This window comes from Amphiura filiformis, chromosome 7 (assembly GCF_039555335.1).
Source record: "Amphiura filiformis chromosome 7, Afil_fr2py, whole genome shotgun sequence".
NCBI classification, from domain to species: domain Eukaryota; kingdom Metazoa; phylum Echinodermata; class Ophiuroidea; order Amphilepidida; family Amphiuridae; genus Amphiura; species Amphiura filiformis.
Window position 1 is genome coordinate 62,416,582 of NC_092634.1, and position 24,684 is coordinate 62,441,265.

Consider the following 24,684-nt stretch of genomic DNA (forward strand, 5'->3'; position numbering starts at 1 on the left):
TTTCCACTGCACGGAGGCCACTATGTGATACTAATTTAATGCTATTTGTAAATGAATGCGGATTCCCGGTTGTTGTTTTTCCACAGTGTGACAACTGTCCACCCATCCAGACAACATCATCACACAATAAAACGTCTGTATTTGTACGATGAGTAAATATTAAACTGAACTTTGCCTTGGAACATTGTGTAAGACGGTGTAAGATTTTGTGGGCGCCCTCAACATTATTATCCTCTTTGTATCCGTAAATGACATGGCATAGACTGTGTGAATTCTATGAAGACTACTTATACATGGGGTCATATCCATGGACACAAGTAACGATAATTGACAACACGATACGCGACTGTATTTAGGGAGGCTAACCACTAATAATTAATAATGCCGGGTAGGGCCTACTCCTGGGCGACTCGTGTGGGCAAGGACGCTTTAATAGGACGGTGACCAAATGAGTCTCAAATTTCACCGGGGAGGGGGGAGGGGCACTCAAGTATGATAATGTAGGCCTATACGCATGTGTGACCAACTTATTTAAACACCCCCCTAAAACGAGTTTTACCCTACCAGCAAATTTAGGATCAATAGGCCTAACTTAATACACTAAAGGAAGTTTGGATGAGAAAACGGACATTTTGATGAGAAACGGCCAAAATGGTGAGAATTTAAATTTTCTCATTCTTTTGGATGAGAAACTTCCTGGTGTGTGTGTCAATCATTATTGTCTTATTAAAATCCGGGACTTTGGTTGACCTGTGCTAGACTCCAGCACATGTTAATGACGCAAAGACAGTTGTGGTAACACCATGGTCGCAGACCTGCAAAAAAGCTCAAAAACAGATAGTAATGAAACCAGTTTTATTTTCCTTGCTCTAGCGAGTTCACAGAGAAGGTGTTTCTAGTACAATGCAGCGTCAGACTCTAGCTGAGAGCGTAGCCTGAGTCCAAACGGACTCCAAGAAGGGCTCTCCATACACAAATGAACAAACACAAAGGAAAGTAGTCTCCTCCGTGACCAGCTTGATTTCGATGGAGCGAAACCAAATTGGCTGCAGAGGAGACGGGTAATTTTGCCATGCAAATGAGGTGAGTGCCCTCTCAAGAATAACTACTCTCTGGCGTTATTTTACTTCGCTTGACCAGGAATAATAGACAAAGGGATAGGCATCCCAGTCTGCTGCCCTCTTTTGAAATATGTATGCTAGGTCTAGACAATAGGCGCCATATTGCAGGAGGGTTAGAGTTCATAGAGGAAACGTTAAAGGTTAGTAGATTAGGTCACCCAGGCACATCACTAATGTGTTTCACGAGTTGTAATACCGACAGGTAAAAACATTGATTTCTTAAAATTCTCCCGATTTTTTTAAATTACTAAATAAGGTTAGTACTTCAAATCATTCTTTGGTGAATCTATGCAATATGACGGTAATTTTTGAAACATCTATGAATCAATCTTAAACATCTTCATGATACACCTGTCAATTATTTTTTTTGCGCATGGTCAAAGCGTACTCTTACGCTATCCACAGACTATCCGGTGGAAACTTCAAAGCAACGATCATGCGTTAATATTTACAAAATGGCGAATGATGTAGTTTAAGTCGAACAATAGCGTGACGTAGTTTCCGGCATTGTTCCTATGCACTTTCACCCTCCTGGCTTGACTTCCTCCTGCATAATTATGTAATATTGTTCTGCTGACATTCGAGATGGATGGACGTATAGTGTTAGCTGCAGCCACTATGGCAATCCTGTGTTTTACAGGTATGTAAAATTGCTTACTTATTCATAAGGTGCAGAATTGGTCTTTTTGAAAAATATCGTCACAAAATATCAAATATCGTCGATACTATCGTCTTAAAACTATCATGACAGTGTCAAACAGCTATCAAGTTTCATTTGAAAATATGACCAGAGCGTCAATCAACTATGAAGTCTCACTTGAAAATATCTTGTGAACCTCTGTTTTACCAGAAATATCATAGAAATATCGTCAGTTATAAATCTAGCTTCATGATATTTAGAAGATATATATCGCCCAAATATCGTCAGTTTCGAATACTTGGTATATCGCCAAACTATCTTTCTAGATGTTGTGATTCACTTCAAAAATAATATGGCAATATATCTGATAGTTAGACAAATCTAGCGTCATGATATTTAGAAGACTATAATCGTTTAAATATCGCTACATGTACTTGCTATCTGATATTTACATGCTATAGCCGAAATATCAGCATTCTAGATTTTGTGATAAACTTTAAAACAAGTCTAAATTCATGATATTTAGAAAGTATACATCGTCCAAATATCATCAGTTTCTATGATAAGGATAATTCACTGAGCAGAGTGCATTAGTCAAGATAATCGCACGAGACCGTAGGGTTATTGCATTGAGCTCGAGAGCCGTTAGGCTCAAGAGCTAAATGCAATAACTCTGCGGTCAAGTGCGATTTTGTTCGAGCATATTCTCTAACACGTAAATGCTTTAGCATTACTGTTAGAGATGGCTACTATGTCATCCTTGTGCATAGTCCGGTTCATAAAATTGTACCGGACCGTAAACATGCTTCATAGTTCACAAACACACTTCATAAGCGTGTCATTATAAGCTTTATTCTATTTCATGTATTACGCCGTACCTTTTTACATTTTCGATACTTACGATCCTAAAAATTGGAAGCAAATATAAGCTGATTTTTGCTGACTGCACAGCCGACGAAAAGATGGCAGAAATTTAACCTCAACCTGCAGGGGCATTTGACGCAGGTAAATATTCATGAATAATGACTGGGAGGTCATAGGCTAACAGATTCTATAGATGAGAGTATCTTTACCACGTGAGCTTACTTGACGTGACCTGACCTTAGATTGCTGCCCTCAGTCAGGCGGCGGATGACATGCATGATAGAGAGAGACGGCAAAACTGCTAAGCCGTATGCACATGATGGCACTTTCCACACAAGTGCGATGAATTTCGCAGCTGCCGTGATCACTGATACGCGCCATTCAATTTGCACACTGAGTGATCGGAGCCTAACCAACACGGCGAATTACGTCAGAGTGACTCTCATCCAGTAATAATCAAATTTTACAGTATTTAATTAATTTGAAGGTTATTTTTGTAGGGTTCATTTTCGAACCCCAACGGTTTCAGCTTGTATTAATATTTATTAACATAGGCCTACTTGTTTGTGATATTTTAAGCGTTTTAAATTTCAAAATAATCCCATTCAATTACACGGCTGACAAAGCAAATTTACTGAATTTAGAGATTGCACGGCGTTCACCACCTGCATCTCTCTGACCTTTTATTAGGGATAACCATCACAATTTCATGTTGCCCCTATTGCTACAAAAGATTATTTTCTGGATAGAACTCATCAATAGAAGTATTTTGGTGGTTAAATGGTCAAAATCGGTCAAACACCTTTCGAATTATGAATTTTCAAAGTTTCCCATTTTGACCGGTCATTGGAACGAAATAAAATGACAAGGTCCAAAAATATCAATTGGGAGCAAAATTGGCATAAGCATATATTTACCTTTATATATTTCTTTATTTTAACATTATGCAAACATGAAACAAGCATATTGTGAAAGTATCAAAGGGGTTTCTTATGAAATGGCACTTTACTAGTCAATGGCATAAATTATTTTTTCAAACCGAGGCATTGAAATCATGCATTTAGCGAACATTTGCCAAAAATCAACCAAGATGGCCGATATGGCACAAAATCAAAATTGCACTAAGTCCAGGTAAACTTTTTTTTCACAACCAAAAATTTCGATGTTATTGGGTTTAATATAACCAATTAGTAGGTGTATGCAAATTAAATCTTAAGTGTCATTGAAGGTCATTGACTCATTCACAACAATAGAGGTTATCCACTTCACTCATCATGCTCATGTGTGACTTCTAACAAAAGGTGCTGGTTCCCGTAGTATTCCTCATTCAAAACAATTCAATACATGACCTCGGAGTTACCTGCATGACTTTCGCGGGCTATTTTGAAACAGTTATGGTTGCACATTCAGGTACTTCTTTTGAAAGTTCTAAACAAGGTATAGCCAGCAGCAAGTTGTAGATGGTATGGGCCTAAATATAAGAAAACGTTTAGGGTTGAAATCAGGTGAAAAATACATCAAATGAGCACGAAACTTCACATTTATCGTCCTCGTAGGAATGACATGGAATCACTAGACTGCCTTGAAGAAACCCTGTACAGCTTACACCCTGAACGCTATGCTGGCACACTCCTTATGGGAGATTTCAATGTCGATCAATCTCAATCAAACCACAATAGTATATATGTTACTCGCCTATCTGATATTGCTGACTCTTTTGGATTACACCAACATGTAAACGAAATCACCCGAAATAATCCAGATTCAATCCTGGACCTTGTTTTCAACACCAACCCTGATCATATAGCAGATGTTGCCGCCTCTGAAAAGTTGGCCACATCTGATCATTACATGGTGACATTCAATATTAAAATCAATACCAAGAAACTTGTCGCCCCTTACCGCAAGGTTTATCAATATGCTAAAGCCGATTGCAACTTGCTTAATGCTCTTATTCTGGAAACCAACTGGGACAATATCATCATTGACAATGATATTGATAATACTTGGAATGGTTTTGTTGAAACCTTTTTTCTTTGTGTCAATAGAGCTATACCTAGTACAGTTAGGCGTTCTAGAGCCAAACCTTGGGTTACTCCTGACATTAAAAAGTTAATCTCTAAGAAACACAAGGCTTTCAACAAAGCTAAAAAGTCTGACAGCAATCTACTGTGGAACAAATATAAATCTCTCCGAAACCAGGTAAAATACGCTCTCAAAAGATCGTATCAAGATCACTGGCTCAACATGGTCAACAAAATGACAATATGAAAAGATTTTGGAGTTTTGTTAAGTCATCTCGCTCTCAACCTGAAAATATCTCTTTAATATTGATAACCTACCATGTACTGCTCCAGACTTAATCGCTCAGAGATTCAATGATCTTTTTGCTAGTTTCTTCACACATACTGATGATACTGTGGAAATTACATCTCCAGAACTCATAGTTGAACCCTTTTCCAACATCAGGTTTAATTCTGAAATGGTTCTAAACAGAATTAAAAAATTGGCTGCTGATAAAGCCATCGGGCCTGATAACATCTCGGGCCGTATGTTAAAGATGTGTGCTCATAGCATAGCCCCAGTTCTTGCGCGTATATTTAGTATGTCTGCTGCATTAGGCAAATTGCCCATGGGTTGGAAAATAGCCCATGTAGTCCCTGTGTACAAGAAGGGGGATCGTTCTACTTTGTCTAACTATAGACCTATTGCCTTAACGTCCGTGGTTGGTAAAATGCTTGAGGCTCTCGTTTGCGATGAGCTGAGAAGTCACCTGCTCACAAATGGTCTCATGTTTGAAAATCAGCATGGGTTTTCTCCTGGCAAATCATGCACCACGGCCCTTTGTGAAGCCACCACATAATGGCTTGGTGCCCTTGATCGTCGGACTAATCCAACTGCGCGTATCGATCTTATATCCGTGGATTACAGCCGCGCATTTGATTCTATTTCACACCATGTGCTCATTAAAAAGCTTCATAAGACCTACGGCATTCGCGGACCTTTATTGCAATGGATAACATCATTCCTTACTTGCCGTCGACAACGTGTCATCTTTCGCGGTGCTAGTTCTGAGTGGACCAATGTATTATCTGGGGTCCCTCAGGGATCTGTTTTGGGCCCACTTTTGTTTAATATATACGTTAACGATCTTCATCTTCATCTTCAGTCTCCCATGTACGCTTATGCTGATGACACGTTCATTTTAGGATCATTAAAGATGACACGGATATTACTATATTGCAATCTGATCTGGACAAATTAAACTGGTGGTCAAACAATAACGCTCTTCAATTAAACCCATCTAAATGCCAAGTCATGTGCATAAGCAGGCGCAAAAACGAACCTGTTCCTGTCTACCACGTCAATAACACTAGTCTTGCTACTACTGATAACCTTCGTCTCCTAGGTGTAACAGTCTCCAGTGATCTTTCGTGGAATTGTCACGTCAACAACATTGTCAAAAGTGCAATAAATTACTTGGTTTTACCAGAATTGTCGCGGGAAGTAAGAACTCCTATGTTCTACTCAAACTTTACCAGTCGCTCATTTTGCCAATACTAGATTACTGCTCGCCTGTTTGGAATGTTTACAAGAAATGTAATATTGATAAATTGGAACAAATACAGCATCGTGCTACTAGGTCAATTCTTTGTCAACGTAGGGGGGATCAATCATACGAGGACAGACTCAGAACTCTAAATCTCACAACTTTGAAAACTAGAAGGACTTATTTGTCTGTTTCATTCGCTTGTTCTTGTCTTACTAATGCCAATCCCTTTCTTTTTTCCAGGTGGTGTGTTAATACGAGACATGAAGCTTTAATTTTAAACAATCAATCACTCCTAAAACAGATGCTTACAAAAACTGTCTTTTAGTTAATTTCCCAGTGTTATGGTCTTCAATTCCATCCGATATCAGAGACTCGTATCTCACCTGTAGCAAGTCTACTTTTAAATCTCAACTCAAATCTCACTATATGGAGCATGATGATTAATTTGTATTGATGCCTTTTTGTATTTTTTTTTTTCCAATATGATTTGTATGTGTTGGTCTGCTGAGTTGGGAGCGCTGCGCCTTATGGTGACAGTGCTCTTTTGTGCTTTCAGTGTTCCCCGGCAGCTCAGTAGACCCAATTTGTTGTTTTGTCTCAATTTTGTTGTTAATTGCCAGATGAATAAAAAAAAAAAAAAAGAAAAGAAAAAAAAAAAAAAGAAAGGGGTCTTCGAAGCAGGATTCGAAAGGAGTATGGAAATTCCAAAGGGAAGCTGGTGATTTAATTTGTAACTCAAGATCTACTTGTTCAATATTTTAACCTTTTTACAGAGGGTATGATAGAGGTATTACTGGCAACTCTGCCAAATTTCAGCTCAGTAGGCTACGTTTTTTACCTGAAATTATTGACATGAATATTTTGTGCCATTCTTGAGCAGTGCTGAACTCAGCCACTGGCAATTAAGCGCACTGTGGCGATGGACCAATTTTGACTCGCACTTACAGGAAAATGAAATAAGTTATGTTGCTGTAATTTGCAAGATAGTTACAAAATATAATTGGCATTAACGTCCCCAATTTTTACAGAAAAATATTGAAAAACAAAAGAATGAGATCAATTTAGAAATGTCTGTGCAAGCAGTGCACAGTTGAGCTCCCTGCATGTCTATGAGAGTGTTCTAATCAAGTTGATGGTTCATTGGTCATCCCTACTTTTATGCTGGTTTCATACTACCCTGCCGCTTGCCACTGAGCGGCGTGGCGCACGCGAATTGCAAACAAACGGACACAATAAAGGCTTGCCATTGGTTGAAACGCCCTGCCGCTTGCCGCAGCGGCAAGCGGCAGGAAAGTATGCTGGAGGCTTTACTTGAATTACTTCCTGACAAAATGGTGACGCTAGCCGATCGCCGGAAAATATTGGAGCAATTTCTCCAGAAATAGTAATGAAATATTTACCTAAATGCACCTGAAATGACACATAGGACTGAGAATTACGTCAACAACTCGCATAGTAACAAATTGGTAGGTAAAGCTACGTACAATGAGGTATTTAGGGGTATTTCAGAATTGCCTATTGTTATTACAATGACATTACGTAACGGTAAGCTTACGTAATTTGTTTACCGACCGATATTCCGGGCAAAGGAACACTAGCCACGAATGCGAGGGCATCCGTGAGCAAATTCGTGGCTAGTGTTTCTCGAGCAAGTGCGATTATCTTGACGAATGCACTTCTGCGAAGTAATTATCCCTCATACACTTCAAGGGCATCACTTATAATAAAAGAAACACATTAAAATATGATTAATATTAATTTTTTTAGTCTAAAAAATTATTAAAACATGTATTAAAAACACTGGTCAATGACCTGTCTCCACTATCTGTTTATTTTCTCGCCATAGTCAGTTTGATGGCTGCTTATATAACTGTTAATAATGGTGTTACATTGAGCGTGTTTAGAGTGGCTGTATACGGAAAGATTATCCTTATCATTGCAATTGATTTCGCAGTACTTTTACGCTTATATATACGCTAAATAATAGCTAAGCTGGTTAACTATAAACACGCTCATTGCGTACCGGTACCCCAGAATCTACTCCCCTAAAGTCGTGTTCACACAGTCGGACTTAAATCACTTATTACCGGTCTTAAATTACGTCGGTAATAGTATCGGATATAAGTGGCAGTGTGAATTAGCGTCGGATATAACTATATCGGATATAACTATAACTATATCCGACGTAATGTGCTTTAAATCCGACAATTTGTTCACACAGTCGGACTTAAATTACGTCGGTAATAGTATCGGATATAAGTGGCAGTGTGAATGAGCGTCGGATATAAAAAAAATTACTATATCCGACGTAAGGTGCTTTAAATCCGAAAATTTAAGGCTGAAGATGACCAGGGTTAAGAGCTGTTAAGACCGATCGAAACGTTACGTCCGGTAATAGTAATTACATGTGGACATGCAGCACTATTGGGCTGTCGGATATAACTGGGAATATATCACTCGCGCAAAATTTTAAGCACAGTCATAGGCGTAGATCCCGGGGATGGAGGGGGATAAATCCCCAATATTTTGCCAGGGGATGGTCCATTCAATCACCCCCCCATGTTGACGCCTGATAATGGGTTTCTGACCAAATTAACCTCATATTTGCCCATTTTTTGCCCCCAAAGTGTAAATTTTCGCGCGCTTCGCGCGCATTTATTCTACTTTTACACCATTATTTCATCAGTTTAGCTTCAAAATAGCAACAATTTTTGCGCGCTTCGCGCACAATTGAACCAGAAACTTATTCTGTCGCCAAAAGGTGCTGGATTGACTATACTTGATTTTTTCCCAACTCCATCCCCCCAATGTCAAAAAGAAATCTACGCCACTGAGCAGAGTAATTAGGGGGTCCCAAATACGGAAAGAAAAATAGGGAGTGTCATAAAATGTAGGGAGTCACAACACAACATGACTACAGATAGTGTGTTTATTTTATTCCAAAAGACTGATGCCTGTTTGGGGGGGTGCAAACGGTGGGGGGTGCTGACGAAATAGGGGAGGTCGCAATTTTATTGAAGCCGACTTTTTGTAAATTTGGGACCCCCAAGAAAAAGATAGCATGATGATTTTTGTCATTTTTTCAAAGATGTCCACCATGTAGGTGGTTCTTATTTTACAAAAGTCTGAAATTCAGTTGGATGAAAAACTTATCCTGTAAATTTTTTAGAAATATTGAACAATATTTACTGGTAGCTCAAGAGCCTCCAATATGGTCGTGACTATCCGGAACATTGGTCGTCGGACATTTTGGAGCATTTTTAGGGGGGTATATTTTCAAAGTAGAGTGTTTCTTGATACTCAATCTTTGTAATTACATTAACAGTAACTAGTTTAACATATATATAACAAAAGGTGTCTTGTATTTACTTCCATTGTTGTTTTAGGCTCAACCAGATAAGGCACTTCGTGCCGTGAATACTCCTAAATACTGGTCGTCAGCCATTTTTGAGCAATTGTAAGGGGGTCTAATTTAAAAAAAGAGTACCTCCTGATATTCAATCTTTGTAATTGCATTAACAGTAACTAGTTTAACAGATATATAAGAAAAAATGTTTTGTATTCACTTCCATATTGTTGTTTTGAACTCAACCAAATATGGTAGTTTCACTAGTTTGTGCTGAAGTACTCCTAAATATCGGTCGTCAGCCATTTTCGAGCAAAGGGGTCTATTTTCAAAATAGAGTGTCTCTTGATACTAATATCTTTGCAATTACATTAACAGTAACTAGTTTAACATATAATATAACAAAAGGTGTCTTGTATTTACTTCCATTGATGTTTTAAACTCAACCAGACATGGCACTTCGTGCCGTGAGTACTCAAAATACCGGTCATCGTCAACCATTTTCGAGCAAATTGTAATGTGGTCTAATTTTACAATAGAGAATCTCTTGACATTCCATCTTTGTAATTGCATTAACAGTAACTTGTTTAACTTGTAACATAAGGTGTCTTGTATTCACTTCTATTGTTGTTTTAAACTCAACCAGATATGGTAATTTGCGCAATGACTGAGTACTCATTATACAGGTTGTCGACCATTTTCAAGCAATTATAATTAAGTCTATTGATACTCAAGTTAAAACTTGGCAGATGGGTGGATGGCCTTCTAGACAATTGCATGGCTGTCTTGATAAGACCAGGTCCTTTTAAAAAGCAACTGGAGGTCATTACGTGGAGCACAGGCTGGCATTAGCGGTGCAATGAATAAAGGCCTATAGCCACAGAAAATATACAAAATTCCTGAATGTCTTTCTCTGGTTGAGAATAAAACAACCATGGAAGTGAATACAGGATATTTTAGTTATATATGTGTTTAACTAGTTACTGTTAACAACGACTGAGTATCAAGAGACACTTTATTTTGAAAATATACCGCCCTAAAATTGCTCAAAAATTGCTGACGACCGGTATTTAGGAGTACTCACAGCACATACTACCATATTTGGTTGAGTTGAAGACAACAATAGAAGTGAATACAAGATATCTTTATATGTATGTTAAACTAGTTGCTGTTAATGCATCTACAAAGATTGAGTATCAAGAGACACTCTGTTTTGAAAATAGACCCCTTTATAATTGCTCCAAAATGGCTGACGACTGGCCATATTTAGGCACTCACCGCCAGTGATCGATTTTCGTATATTTTTTTGTGTAGCAAAGAATGCTACTCACTTTCAGATTTGAGTAGCAATTCCAAAATTGTGAGTAGCATTTTGCAACATGCTAATCCTGAATGTTCCATTTTCAGTTCAAGTCAGTGGCCAGTGATCGATTTTCGTATATTTTTATGTGTAGCAAAAAATGCTACTCATTTTCAGATTTGAGTAGCAATTACAAAATTGTGAGTAGCATTTTGCTACGCTAATCCAGGTAAATCGAACACTGCTCACCGCACAAACTACCATATCTGATTGAGAATAAAACAACAATGGAAGTGAATACAAGACATCTTTTGTTATATAAATATTAAACTAGTTGCTGTTAATGCAATTACAAAGATTAAGTATCAAAAGACACTCTATTTTGGAAAAAAAACCCTTATAAGTGCATGCTCATAATGGCTGACGACCGGTATTTAGAAATACTCACGGCACAAACTACCATATTTGATTGAGTTTAAAACAAAAATTGAAGTGAATACAAGACATCTTTTGTTATATATGTGTTAAACTAGTTACTGTTAATGCAATAACAAATATTGAGTATCAAGAGATATTCTATTTTGAAATTAGAACCATTTACAATTGCTCAAAAATGGCTGACGACCAGTATCTGGAGTATTCACGGCACAAAGTGCCATATCTGGTTGAGCTAAAAACAACAATGGAAGTAAATACAAAACACTTTTTGTTATATATATGTTAAACTAGTTACTTTTAATGTAATTACAAAGATTGAGTATCAAGAAACACTCTATTTTGAAAATATACCCCCTAAAAATGCTCCATAATGTTCCGGATAGTCACAACCATATTGGAGGCTCTTGAGCTACCAGTAAATATTGTTCAATATTTCTAAAAATTTTACAGGATAAGTTTTCATCCAACTGAACCATAGGGGTTAGGATCATGGTATTTCAGACTTTTGTAAAATAAGAACCACCCTAGACTAGGCCTACATGTATAAAATGCGATATCGAGCTAAGTCTACTGTAAAATGGGACTACTTTGTGAAACTAAAATAATAATAATAATAATAATAATAATAATAACAATAATAATAATAACAATAATAATAATAATAATAATAATAATAATAATAATAATAATAATAATAATAATAATAATAATAATAATAATAACCTACATAAATACAAAATTGGTCTGAATTTTGGAACTTTTGAATTAGCATTTTCTTACATGACATACCTACCGCATGGTCTGTAATTTTTCTAAAGAGGGCGTTTATTGAAAGTGAACAAATTTAAAATCGGGTTACATTATATGACCGGTAATAGGGATTTATGACCGGTAATAGGCTATTCGCCACTTGCACGGTTCCGCCATTATGCACTATATGCGGGAGAGCCTCGAACTGGCAGCATACATGAAAGGAAGAATTACGTAACCTTACACAGAATGTTATATGACTGGTTCAATTCCCATTCATGTATGCTGCCAGTTCGAGGCTCTCCCGCACATAGTGCATAATGGCGGAACCGTGCAAGTGGCGAATATCGGACATAACACGTCGAACATACGCTGGCGAAGTTACGCAATTTATCGGATTAATTACCATAGCAATAGGTGAAAACAATTTTGAACATATAGATTGAATACAATACTGGTCTTTTCAAAGATACTAATCTTACAGGTGCAAGTAATCATCATGATTCACCTATTGCTATGGTAGTTAATCCGATTATTACGTAACTTCGACAGCGTATAGCGCTATTGCCGACAAATGTGGACGCGCTAAGGAATTAGCGGATATATTTAATTCGATCGGACATAAGCCTAGATAAAATATTACCGGTAATAAGTGCATGTGTGAACACAGCTTCAAACAAATTGATCAATTGCTGATTGATACCGTAATAATAACAATGATTTTACAAGTGCGATTGGAAATACATTGACTCATCTTTATGCCAAATTTCTATAGAATTACGATCCAGGTGTTTAGTTCAAATCATCTTCTAGATGATGCATGGAGTAATACAATTACCTTTTGAATTATAAAGACACGTAATCTAAATATCAAAGCAGTGGTAATTTGGCAGAATGCGCTCCTCACTGGCTCCTCATTCAACTACTTGTGCCCCGAGAGGAAACATCTTCAACACAAACCTTTGCATGTTTACACTATGGAAGTTACCAATGATTTAGGCCTATCACTGTCTTCGATGTACAAAGTAAATTATAGTACCAATTGTTTCCGACATATCTGGACATATATGATATGACTGGATAATATCAGCGAGCATGGTGGTTGAGGAAGGAAAAGAAGGAAAACAGAAGTAACGAACAATGTCCCGTGATCAAGATCGCTCGACGAAAAGGTAAGAATCACTTTATTAAAGTTTTTTAAAACATTAGGCCTTGCAATTCATTAAAGCCATGCCGTGATACCGAAAACGGACGAATTTCATGGAATCGGAGGTAGAAAACGGAAAACAGAGTTTCATAAATAAAATTGAAATAATTGACAAAAGTGAATAAAATATTAAGAAAAATATCAAAAAATGTGTCTGTTGTTGTTTTCAATCAAACAAACGTGTAAAAAGTGCGTATAACTTCTTAAAACGACAAAACATGGTAAAACGGACAAAACACGATAAGTCATAAGAAAACGGCAAAAACGTGGAAAGTGACATAGACAAACCGGAATTTCGAAAGTAGAACACAGCAAACTTCAAGGTTTATATTCAATACATGCATGTATTTCGGCTGATCACACAACAAAATTTAGGATTTAAAGATGTAGGCTTATACGTGTAATATAAACTGGGATATTAATATCAGCAAAAAGCTCTGTTTTTTCTCATTACTATGATTACCCGGGTAGGCCTATTAACATATAACGGTCGCGACGTGTTTCGTTTCATAAGTCATGTAAGTAGGCCTATAATGTCCAAAAGAATTGATCAAAAGTGGTAACCACCACCACCACCACCACCTAAAGTAATATCCTCCAATTGGGTAAAACTAAAGCAATACACCTCAAAAATGGGAACAGAGTAATTTAATTGTAAGCCTAAAAGTAAGAGAAAAGAAAAGTTAAAAAACGAAAGTAAACGGAATAATGACACAATCTTACCACCCAAATTCGAACAAATATTGTATCAATAATTATGATACCCCGGTATGATACTAAGACACAATTAACTTTTTACAAAGACACCAGTTTTAATTGGTCAGTTGAAAACGTGATCAAAGACATGACAGAACAGTCTTGTTATAGGCCTATCGTCGGACCTAGGGCTTCTAAAATACAACTTCTTTCTCGCTGTTGTGTCGATGAATCTCTTTTAACTGTTTGGACTAAAATTCGGTGAAATTGAACAACACATAATTTAATAGAATTGACGCTAACAAAAAGTGTTGAAATAAGCTCATAAGATGTAGACACAATTTTCTTTCATGACATTTTAAACATGTTTAAAGAATAATAACACTTCAAGATTAATAACATCAGTTTGAAAAAGGCTTATCGACCGCAAGCCGAAAGGTCATGTAAGTGAACAATTTTTGTTGCGAGAAATAGTCAAAAATTCATCAATAAAACATTTAACATGCATGTCAAACAAATTGAGCGTAGAAAGCAAGGTCCAAATAATTTAAAGTATAGGCTTATAAAATGAAGTCTAAATAAGCATTAATTTCCATTTAAGGGATCTGGAATGAGCGTTTTGAGCGTTTCGACACTATTTTTTGTGGGACATGAGAGCACATCAGACATATCGAATTGCATTCTGAATACGAAGAATGTCTTTCTGATATCAATAATTTTCATTTTTTGAAATTCACGATATGGTACAAATTTTATGACAAATTATTAAAATTTGATATTTTTCACATTTTTGATATATAACAGTCCTCGAAGTAAATTGTATAAATCTAATGATATATTCTAGTGGGGAAAAGCCGACGATCAATTGAAAAGACCAATTTTTTGCTGTTTTGGGAAAAAATCCATATCTTCAATACGAAAGGTCAAAATTTTTAATTGATCGTCGGCTTTTCATCCCACCTACATACACTTTAAGTATAAATCATCAGATTTATAAAGTTAACTTCGAGTACTGTTAAATATCAAAAATATAAATTTTTAATCATTTGCCATAAAATGTGTATTACATTGCGAATTTCAAAAAATCTAAATTATTTGATATCAGAAGGACATTCTTCGTATTCAGAATGCAATTCGATAGGCCTATGTCTGATGTGCTCTAATGTCACACAATAAATACTGTCCAAAGGTTCATACCCCACCCCTTTAAGTACAACTTACAATAATATCTGAAGGTTATTGACGTCGTAATTCGATAATATGTATGTTTACTTCGAGTCATGTATTCATCTGTTGTTGGCAATTGATTTTCTTCAAGTAGTTTAATCTATTTTATTTTTTATTATCTATTGTTGTTCTGTGTATTGTATTTTACTTATCAATCTCTTGGTGTTTCTAGAGGTTTGCTTGAGGTTATAAAAGGTCAGCGTGCACGTATTATCTAGATTCTTTTGTTTAGCGTGCACGTTATCTAGATTCTTTTGTTTAGCGTGCAGGTTTATATAATTTGTGCACGCTGACTTCAGATAACCTCGCTGATGAGTGATTCGTAAAATATAATGCACTGGACAACAATGGATAATAAACAATAGAGTGATGCACTAGAAGTGTATGCCAAAATATCACCTTTAGTCCAGTTGTAGTAACTACAAATTTCGAACGTTTGAGGACTTGTTCTCAAGTTGTAGAAGGGGCCATAAGGTGTCTTCAGTGTTAATTATTTTCATTATTAATGTCGCAAAATATTAATATTGACAATAATTAACAACCTGTTTCACCTCTCCATATATTCATACATTGCTCACCTGTGTTTTCATATCATATTTTGTGGTGAAAAATGATTACAAATGTGTAATTTGCAATCATTTTTGGAGCAACGATTTCTTCGTACCGACGGCTAAGTGTGTATGTGAATGCACATTAAGGGATCCAAAATGAGCGTTTATTGCGTTTTGACAGTATTTTTGTGGGACATGAGAGCACCTCAGACCTATCGAATTGCATTCTGAATACGAAGCATGTCTTTCTGATATCAAATAATTTTCATTTTTAAAAATCACAATATAATACAAATTTTATGACAAATTATAAAAATTTGATATTTTTAAAATTTTGATATATAACAGTCCTCGAAGTAAATTATATAAATCTAATGATATATTCTTAAAGTGTATGTAGCAGGGAGGAAAAGCCGACGGTCAATTGAAAATTTTGACCTTTCATATTGAAGATATGGATTTTTTCCCAAAAGACCTAATTTTTTTGGGTTTTTGGGAAAAAATCCATATCTTCAATACGAAAGGTCAAAATTCTCAATTGATCGTCGGCTTTTCATCCCACCTACATACACTTTAAGTATAAATCATCAGATTTATAAATTTTACTTCAAGTACTGTTAAATATCAAAAATATCAATTTTAATGATTTGCCATAAAATGTGTATTAAATTGCGAATTTCAAAAATCAAAATTATTTGATATCAGAATGACATTCTTCGTATTCAGAATGCAATTCGATATGTCTGATGTGCTCTAATGTCCCAAAATAAATACTGTCCAAACGTTCATACCCCAGCCCTTAAACACATACAAATACATACACAGCACCTGTTGGAACTCCCCGTCGGAGCGGGGAGTTTCAATTATTGGAACTGCCTTTAGTCTACATAATGCTGTCATGCCTTTCAAAATTAATGGCGATATACATGTATCTGATAGTTAGACAAGTCTAACGTCATGATATTTAGAAGATATATATCGTCTAACTATCGTCAACATTGCTAGATTCTATATGATATTTGCATGATATATATCGCCAAAATATCGTCTTTCTAGATGCTTGATCTTAAACGTCAAAAATAATGGCGATATATCTGATAGTTGGACAAGTGTATAGCTTCATTATATTTAGAAGATATTTTCAAATATCTAATCGTCAGTGTCTTTATGATATTTACATGATACATATCGCCAAAATATCATCTTTGTACATGTAGATGCTGTCATGCCTTCACAAAATAGCAACGATATATCTGATAGTTAGACAAGTTCATGATAATTGGAAGCTAAACATCTCAAAATAATTGATTACCCCCTCCTTAAATGATGGCCATTATTCAAAAACGGGCGATTGTATTACAAATCTGTAAAATGCGTTGGAAGCAGATTTTATTTCTGCGCATTTTGACACCTCATGTAATACGATAGCCCAGAAAACAATTAAACACCGGTCGATTTAAAGCCTACAGAGGTCCAGATTTGAAAGTTGTACTTACAACAATTCAATACAAACACAGTACACACTCGGATGTCATTACTACACAGGTTTCCCTTTGTTCGAAATATTCACTAACGGCAAAGCTTGCGAGGGCATCCATGAGCAAATTCGTAGCTAGTGTTTCTCTAGCAAGTTTCCCTCCATTACCATGATTACACTGAATACAAATCAATAGAATTTACTGCAACTTTCAAATCCTGGGTTACCATGGTTACATGGACCTAATTGTACAATGCGCCGTCAATATTTAGACAATTGCTACAAATGAGGCGTCAAATTGTGCAGAAATAAATTCTGCTTCCAAAGCATTTTACAGATTTATAATACAATAGCCCGTTTTTGAATAATGGCCATTATTTAAAGGGGGTTAATTACTATTTTTTTGAGATGTTTATAATCGTCTCACTTCATTGACTTATGTTTTGCATGCATAACTAAATCTAATAATATTATATAGGCCTATGTAAGGAAAATGGACTTATTCATCAAGTGCCTAAACCTGAAACTTATTCCCTAGGGCCTACGTGTATTACAAACGGAATTACAGATGAGAGCTTATTTACGAAAGTTAAACTTAACATCTCCGAAAAAGGCACTCAGGCCACACAACACTAAATACCACACCAATCAAACATGTTCAACGACTAGTACACACTCAAATTAGTCATGCCTAAATACATAAAAATAATACAAATTGCTCAATGTTGCTCAATGTTGAGCAAAAAGGAAACAGAGCAACAAAATGAGTTAAATAGTACTCAACATGCGCACTATTTTGTCAGGGGGTGGTCCATACAATCACACACCCCCCCAATGTTGACGCCTGTATATGAGTTTTTGACCAAATTAAGGTGGTATTGGAGGCATTATGAAAGTGCTCTAAACATGTTTTAAACAGATTAATTGAGTAGAGCAAAGCACACTTATCAATATGCCTTTTGTTTGAAGCAGATCGGACATACGGTTTTCAAAATATATCAATTTATATTTTCTTTTTAACTTATTGTTTTTATCAATAATCAATATAGTTAATGAGCTAAAATGACTGGAGAAGCTCATTAACATATAATGTTTGCCAATATTGTGCTAAAAATCCATGCATAAATGTTCAGGGTACTTTTATTTTGCATACTTTTGCCTTGAAACTTGGTCAAAGTGTTCCTAATGTGTTCTAAAGTATTATATAGTGAAGCCGCTCCCTCATTTGCATATTTGCATAATTAATAATTTATGTAAATTAGCTCATTAATTATGCAAATATGCAAATTAGAGGGCGGCTTCACTATATAATACATTAGAACATATTAGAAACACTTTGACCAAGTTTCAGGTCAAAAGTTTGCAAAATAAAAGTACCCTGAACATTTATGCATTGATTTTTAGTAAATTTTGGCAAAAAATTACATATTAATAAGCCATTGCAGTCTTTTTAGCTCATTAACTATATTGATTATTGACAAAAACAATAGGATACAAAGAACATATAAATTGATGTATTATGGAAACCGTATGCCCGATTTGCTCCAAACAAAAGGCATATTGATTAGTGTAATAATTTATTCAATTTTGCACCATATTTCAACAGTTTAGCTTCAAAATGGCAAAATTTTTTAAGAATTTTTTTCCAACCACATCCCCCACTGTCAAAAAGAAATCTACGCCACTGCCATAAATACAAGAAATATTACAACTAACTCAAATATTTATCTCTTTTCTTGCATCTTCAACTAAATCCAAGGTACACCTTCGTACCTACCCACATCAATTTCTAAATTCTCAAAATAAAAAAGTATTTTTCACAAGCAGTCTCTTATCCGGTAAATGTGTTTTACCTTCTACATTCTACCTTCTGCCTTCTACCTTCTATCAAAATTTGTGAGTTATATGTAGTGAGTTCATATATCATGTACATGTAGTACAATATAATGGAAGTCTATACACACCAGCGCCATTATGTTACGTGATAAAATTTATATTTCACACAGCATCATGATCAGCTAAAAATTCTCACATGTACTACAAATATTTAAGTATTTCAACAACAACAACAAGAAAATAATAAAAAACAAAATAAATAAAACAAAATATATAAATATCTAGCCAATTAAAGTCTATGATCTCCATGATCACCTTAAAGTCTGAACTAAATATGACTATTGTCCTATCAATCCAAGGTCTCAAATAAATCCTCCATTCATCATTGTTCAAACCACAACATATTTTAATGTGGTTTGCAGGCTTGCAGCATTCCCATCATGCAATGGGATCCATCTCATGATTATATGACTGATATGTCTGTCTGTGCTACGGATAAATTCGCCGGGGATATTCGTCTCAGGTCTGTGTGTGTAATAATGGCTGTATTAATTTTGATTAAAGTTTTCTTAAATAGATGCCATTGCCAAGTTATCATTTAAAATTTAATACTAAACTGAAATTTTATAGGATGGAACTGTTGACTCAACATGGTCAAAGTTGAAAGCTATTGGGCTGGAAGAATATAAACCATGTTATTAAGCAAAGTGGGGGTCATTTGAGGTCAAAGGTCATGCAGGTGAAATTCACTGCGCTAGTCCGAATCTGAAAAGCACTGCGCTAGTCCGAATATGAAAAACACTGCGCAAGTCCGAAATTCGGACCAGCGCAGTGTTTCTCAGATTCGGACTAACGCAGTGTTTCTCTGATTCGGACTGTTAAAAAGATTTGTCCTTCCTAATATTCGGACTAGCGCAGTGTTTCTCTGATTCGGACTAGCCAATTGGTTCACATATTCGGACTAGCGCAGTAGTTTTCAATTTCGGACTAGCGCATTGCTTTTCAGTTTCGGACTAGCGCTATGGTTTTCAGTTTCGGATTAGAGCCGTGTTTTTTAGATTCGGACTAGCGCTGTGGTTTTAAATTTCGGACTAGCGCTTTGCTTTGCAGTATCGGACTAGCGCTATGGTTTTCAGTTTCGGACTAGAGCCGTGTTTTTCAGATTCGGACTAGCGCAGTGTCGGACTGAAGGAGTATTTTCCAGATTCGGACTAGCGGTGTGTCGGACTGAAAAAGTGCTTTTCAGATTCGGAATAGCGGCGTATTTTTTAAAAATTCTGTAAACCACGCCGCTAGTCCGAATTTTTATCGGACTAGCGGCGTGGTTTTGATAATTAAATTTCGGACTAGCGGCGTGTCGGACTCGTGCAGTGGTTTTCATTTTCGGACTAGCGCATGCCTTTTTTCGGACTAGCGCCCGTACTTTTCATTTTTGGACTGACGCACCTCTAAGTACAGGGAATTTGTGTTGTCGGACTAGCGGCGTGTCGGACTAACGCCATGTACCCGAATTTATTTCTGCGTATGTTGACACCTCATTTGATACGATAGCCCAGAAAACAATAAAACACCAGTCAATTTAATGTAGTAAGGTCCAGATTTGAAAGTTGCACTATTATACTGAATACAAATCAATACAATTTACTGCAACTTTCAAATCTTGGGTTACATCGATTTAAATGTACGCTGTGACGTCAATATTTAGTCATTTGTTATAAATGAGGTGTCAAAATTCTACTTCCAACGCATTTTACAGATTTGTGATACAATCGCCCGTTTTTGAATAATAGTCAATATTTAAGGGGGGGGGTAGTTACTTTTTTAGAGATGTTTATTACCCGTCTCAAATATTTTGAGGGTCCACTTACATTATGTTATCATAGTAACAATATGTACAAGCTATACTGAAATTGGTTTCATGTTTTATGAGATCATTCTCCTGGGATGATCATGCTCTTGTATTTGTGGGGTTTTTTTTGTTAAAGATCAAGAGTGAGTGTCCTACCAGTGAGGTCTTTATGGGAGGTGGGGTGCCCGGTGGGGTGGCCCTACATGTATATATACAAGAAATTTGCGTGCATTTCTTTGTAAATTGATTTTACCTCATGTTTTGGAGTATGAGTTTGTGTACCCAGTGCACGTAAAAAGGTCATTTTACAAAGAAATTGATGTTGAAAAACTGTACCTTGATAGATGAGCATGTTTGATATGAAATAAAACAATGAAATAAAAAAGAACAAAGCAAAAGCATGGCCACATCGTAGAACAGGACACGATGTAAACACCCGCACACCTCAACGTATAACTCTATCATTTTTTATGATTAGAACTCGCCACTAAGAAACTCTAGAAATATGCATTATGCTAGTATGTAAAACCATAGGTATTAGAGGAAACGCACCTTCCCGAAAATGTTCGAGGAAAGCCAGACATCCTTGGATTGTCTGGTTCATTAAACACGCAAAAGAATTTGTTTTGTGCCAACCCTGCTTCATCTGTAAGAGAATTGTTACACGATTCAATGACGTAATTTGAAAGTAGAATTTTAATAATGGTAAAGAATAATTACCTTTCAATAGTAAGTGTCAATAGAAATTGAGCCTCTTTTATTTCTTTTTAATTCACCAAATCGGCAAATTCTCAAAACATGTTAAAAAACTTAATATGATATAAAATGTGTCTATCGTTTTCAAAATCTAGCTATAGATGATAGATATCAAATTCATCTATCATTCTCTAGATCTATAGATTATGCAGGGTATCAAACTTGTCTAACTATCAGATATATCGCCGATATTTAAGGCCAAGTAAAATAAAAAACATGTTTCAAGTCCGGATATTTTATAAAAAGGAGGAGGGGCTTTTTATTTTTATTTTTATCGCAAAAATCGGTGTAAATACCCATAATTAGAGCTGTTTTAGCGTACACAATAATGCCTGGAAAAAGGTGGAGGCCTCTTTTTATTTGTTGTTCTGAGAGGTAGACCTCCTCTAATGATCACAAAACCTTCCAAAAACAAGTGTTTCTTGTATATTATTATTATAGCAAGGCTATATAAAGCATCTCTACTTCCTAGACATATATTTTGAATTTGATTTAACTGAATTTCAAAAAATAAAAATATAATTGAAGAAACCTCAAAAAAAGAAGCGGGAGGGGACGTGAAACATGTTTATTTTTTTATTTGGCCTAATAAAATGTCCTTGCTTCCTTTCATCTAAAATATCGCCATCTAGATCTACAATCAACGAAAAAAGTCTTGGAACGCTTGCATGTAAATAACGGAAAACTGTCACCCCCTCTCCCCCGTGCAATGTTGAGAAATACCAAAGTCTTCAGCGGTTTCCCAATGTGTTCCAACATTGATTGATGGGGAGAGGGGAAGGGTAAATCATTGTTGTAGATGTCATGCTTGTTCCCATGCAAAATATACATCATTTCCATGATCATATGAAATTCTGCACGGAATTTCGACAGAGTGTACCAAGCGTTCCAAGGACTTTTTTCGTAGATTGTAGCTACATGATATAATATCAAATAAACTATCATTTTCTAGATCAACATGTAGCTATATATGATATGCATTAAATTTGTCTGACTATCAGATATCGCCGGTATTTTATAATATCTTATCTAAATATCGCCATCTAAATCTAACTAACTGATATGTATCAAATTTGTCTAACTATCGTTCTCAAAATCTAGCTAGACGATATGTATCATTTGTCCAACTATCGGATATATCGCCGATAAACAGATAAAAATTTCCTTGCTACTTTGTCTTATCTAAATATCGCCATCTAAATCTAGCTAAATGATATGTATCAAATTTGTCTAACTATCGTTCTCAAGATCTAGCTCTATCATTTGTCTAACTATCAGATATATCGCCGATATTTTATTAAATGTCGATGCTAGTATCTAAATATCGTCATCTAAATCTAAATAGAGATATGTATCGTTTGTCTAACTAGTATCAGATATATCGTCGATATTTCATAAAATGTACATACTACTTTGTCTTATCTAAATATCGTCATCGTTTGTCTAACTATCAGATATATCTTAAAAACTGTTTAATATATACAACAACATCCAAAGTTTAGGGTTAAAAAGACAAAACAACCGACGTTTCGGGAGCATAAAAACATCCCTTTTACAGGGTAAAAACAAGTAGCACTAGTAACTAGCACTGCAAGATATTAAAAACAAATAAGATTCATCGCCAATATTTCATAAAATGTCCATGCTACTTTGTCTTATCTAAATATCGCCATCTAAATCTAACTAGACGATATGTATCATTTGCCTATCAGATATATCGCCGATATTTCATAAAATTTCCTTGCCCCTTTATCTTATCTAAATAACGGCGTCATCTAAATCTAACTAGATGATATATATCAACTTTGTCTAACTTATCGTTCTCAAGATCTAGATAAACTATCATTCTCAAGCTCTAGCTAGACGATATATCAAATTTGTCAACTATCAGATAGGCCTATATATCGCCGATATTTTATAATTTTGTCTAGCTATCGCCGATATTGTCATAAATATCGCCATCTAAATACAAGGGACTGTGCAATAATTATGAGGGGGGTAAAAATTGCCAAGCTGCTTGCCAAAAATCGCTTGTAGTTGTAGTCCTTGCCCCTATAAAAAAAACACCGTTTTGGGGTATTAGAGAAAAATAGCAATTTTTTTCGCTTTGGGCGCGCTGCACGCTGGCCCATCAAATACGGAATTGAACTACATTTTGGGCTAACATAGTCTGGAATTGAAAAACAATACCATGACACCGGCACAAAATATATATGTTTGTCCTCCATAAATGTCAATGCTTCAGCCGCCAAAGGCCTGATAATGAGGCAACTTGTCAGGACGAAATCGACAAAAACACACTCTGGACCTCTTCTTTTAGACCCATTTGACAACAATTATGGATAAATTATGGTGAACATTTTAGCTAAATATATTGTCAACATTCAATAATATTTATGTTACAATGTTTTGGATTTTGTGTGTTCTGGGTTCCCATATTAAATAAATTAATTTACATGATTTAAGGGATCTGAAATGAGCGTTTGGAGCGTTTCGACAGTATTTTTTGTGGGACATGAGAGCATCAGACATATCGAATTGCATTCTGAATACGAAGAATGTCTTTCTGATATCAAATAATTTTCATTTTTGAAATTCACGATATAATACAAATGTTATGACAAATTATAAAATTTGATATTTTTCACATTTTTGATATATAACAGTCCTCGAAGTAAATTTTATAAATCTAATGATATATTCTTAAAGTGTATGTAGCTGGGAGGAAAAGCCGACGATCAATTGAAAATTTTGACCTTTCATATTAAAGGTATGGATTTTTTCCCAAAACACCTAGTTTTTTTGGTGTTTTGGGGAAAAAAATCCATACCTTCAATACGAAAGGTCCAAATTTTCAATTGATCGTCGGCTTTTCATCCCACCTACATACACTTTAAGAATATGTCATTAGATTTATAAAGTTTACTTCGAGTACTGTTAAATATCAAAAATATCAATTTTTAATCATTTGCCATAAAATGTGTATTACAATGCGAATTCCAAAAAGTCAAAATTATTTGATATCAGAAAGACATTCTTCGTATTCAGAATGCAATTCGATATGTCTGATGTG

At 35.6% G+C, this 24,684-nt stretch overlaps 1 protein-coding gene across 1 annotated transcript in view; it reads left to right on the plus strand.

The window, feature by feature from the left end:
- Positions 1 to 1,687: 1,687 nt before the first annotated feature.
- The window catches only part of LOC140157443 (uncharacterized), a 65,353-nt gene continuing 42,356 nt past the window's right edge, over positions 1,688 to 24,684 (plus strand). Inside the window, exon 1 of the mRNA XM_072180646.1 lies at positions 1,688 to 1,761. Within this exon, the coding sequence (XP_072036747.1) occupies positions 1,707 to 1,761 (55 nt within the window). The 5' untranslated portion in view covers positions 1,688 to 1,706. The remainder of the gene's footprint in view (positions 1,762 to 24,684) is intronic.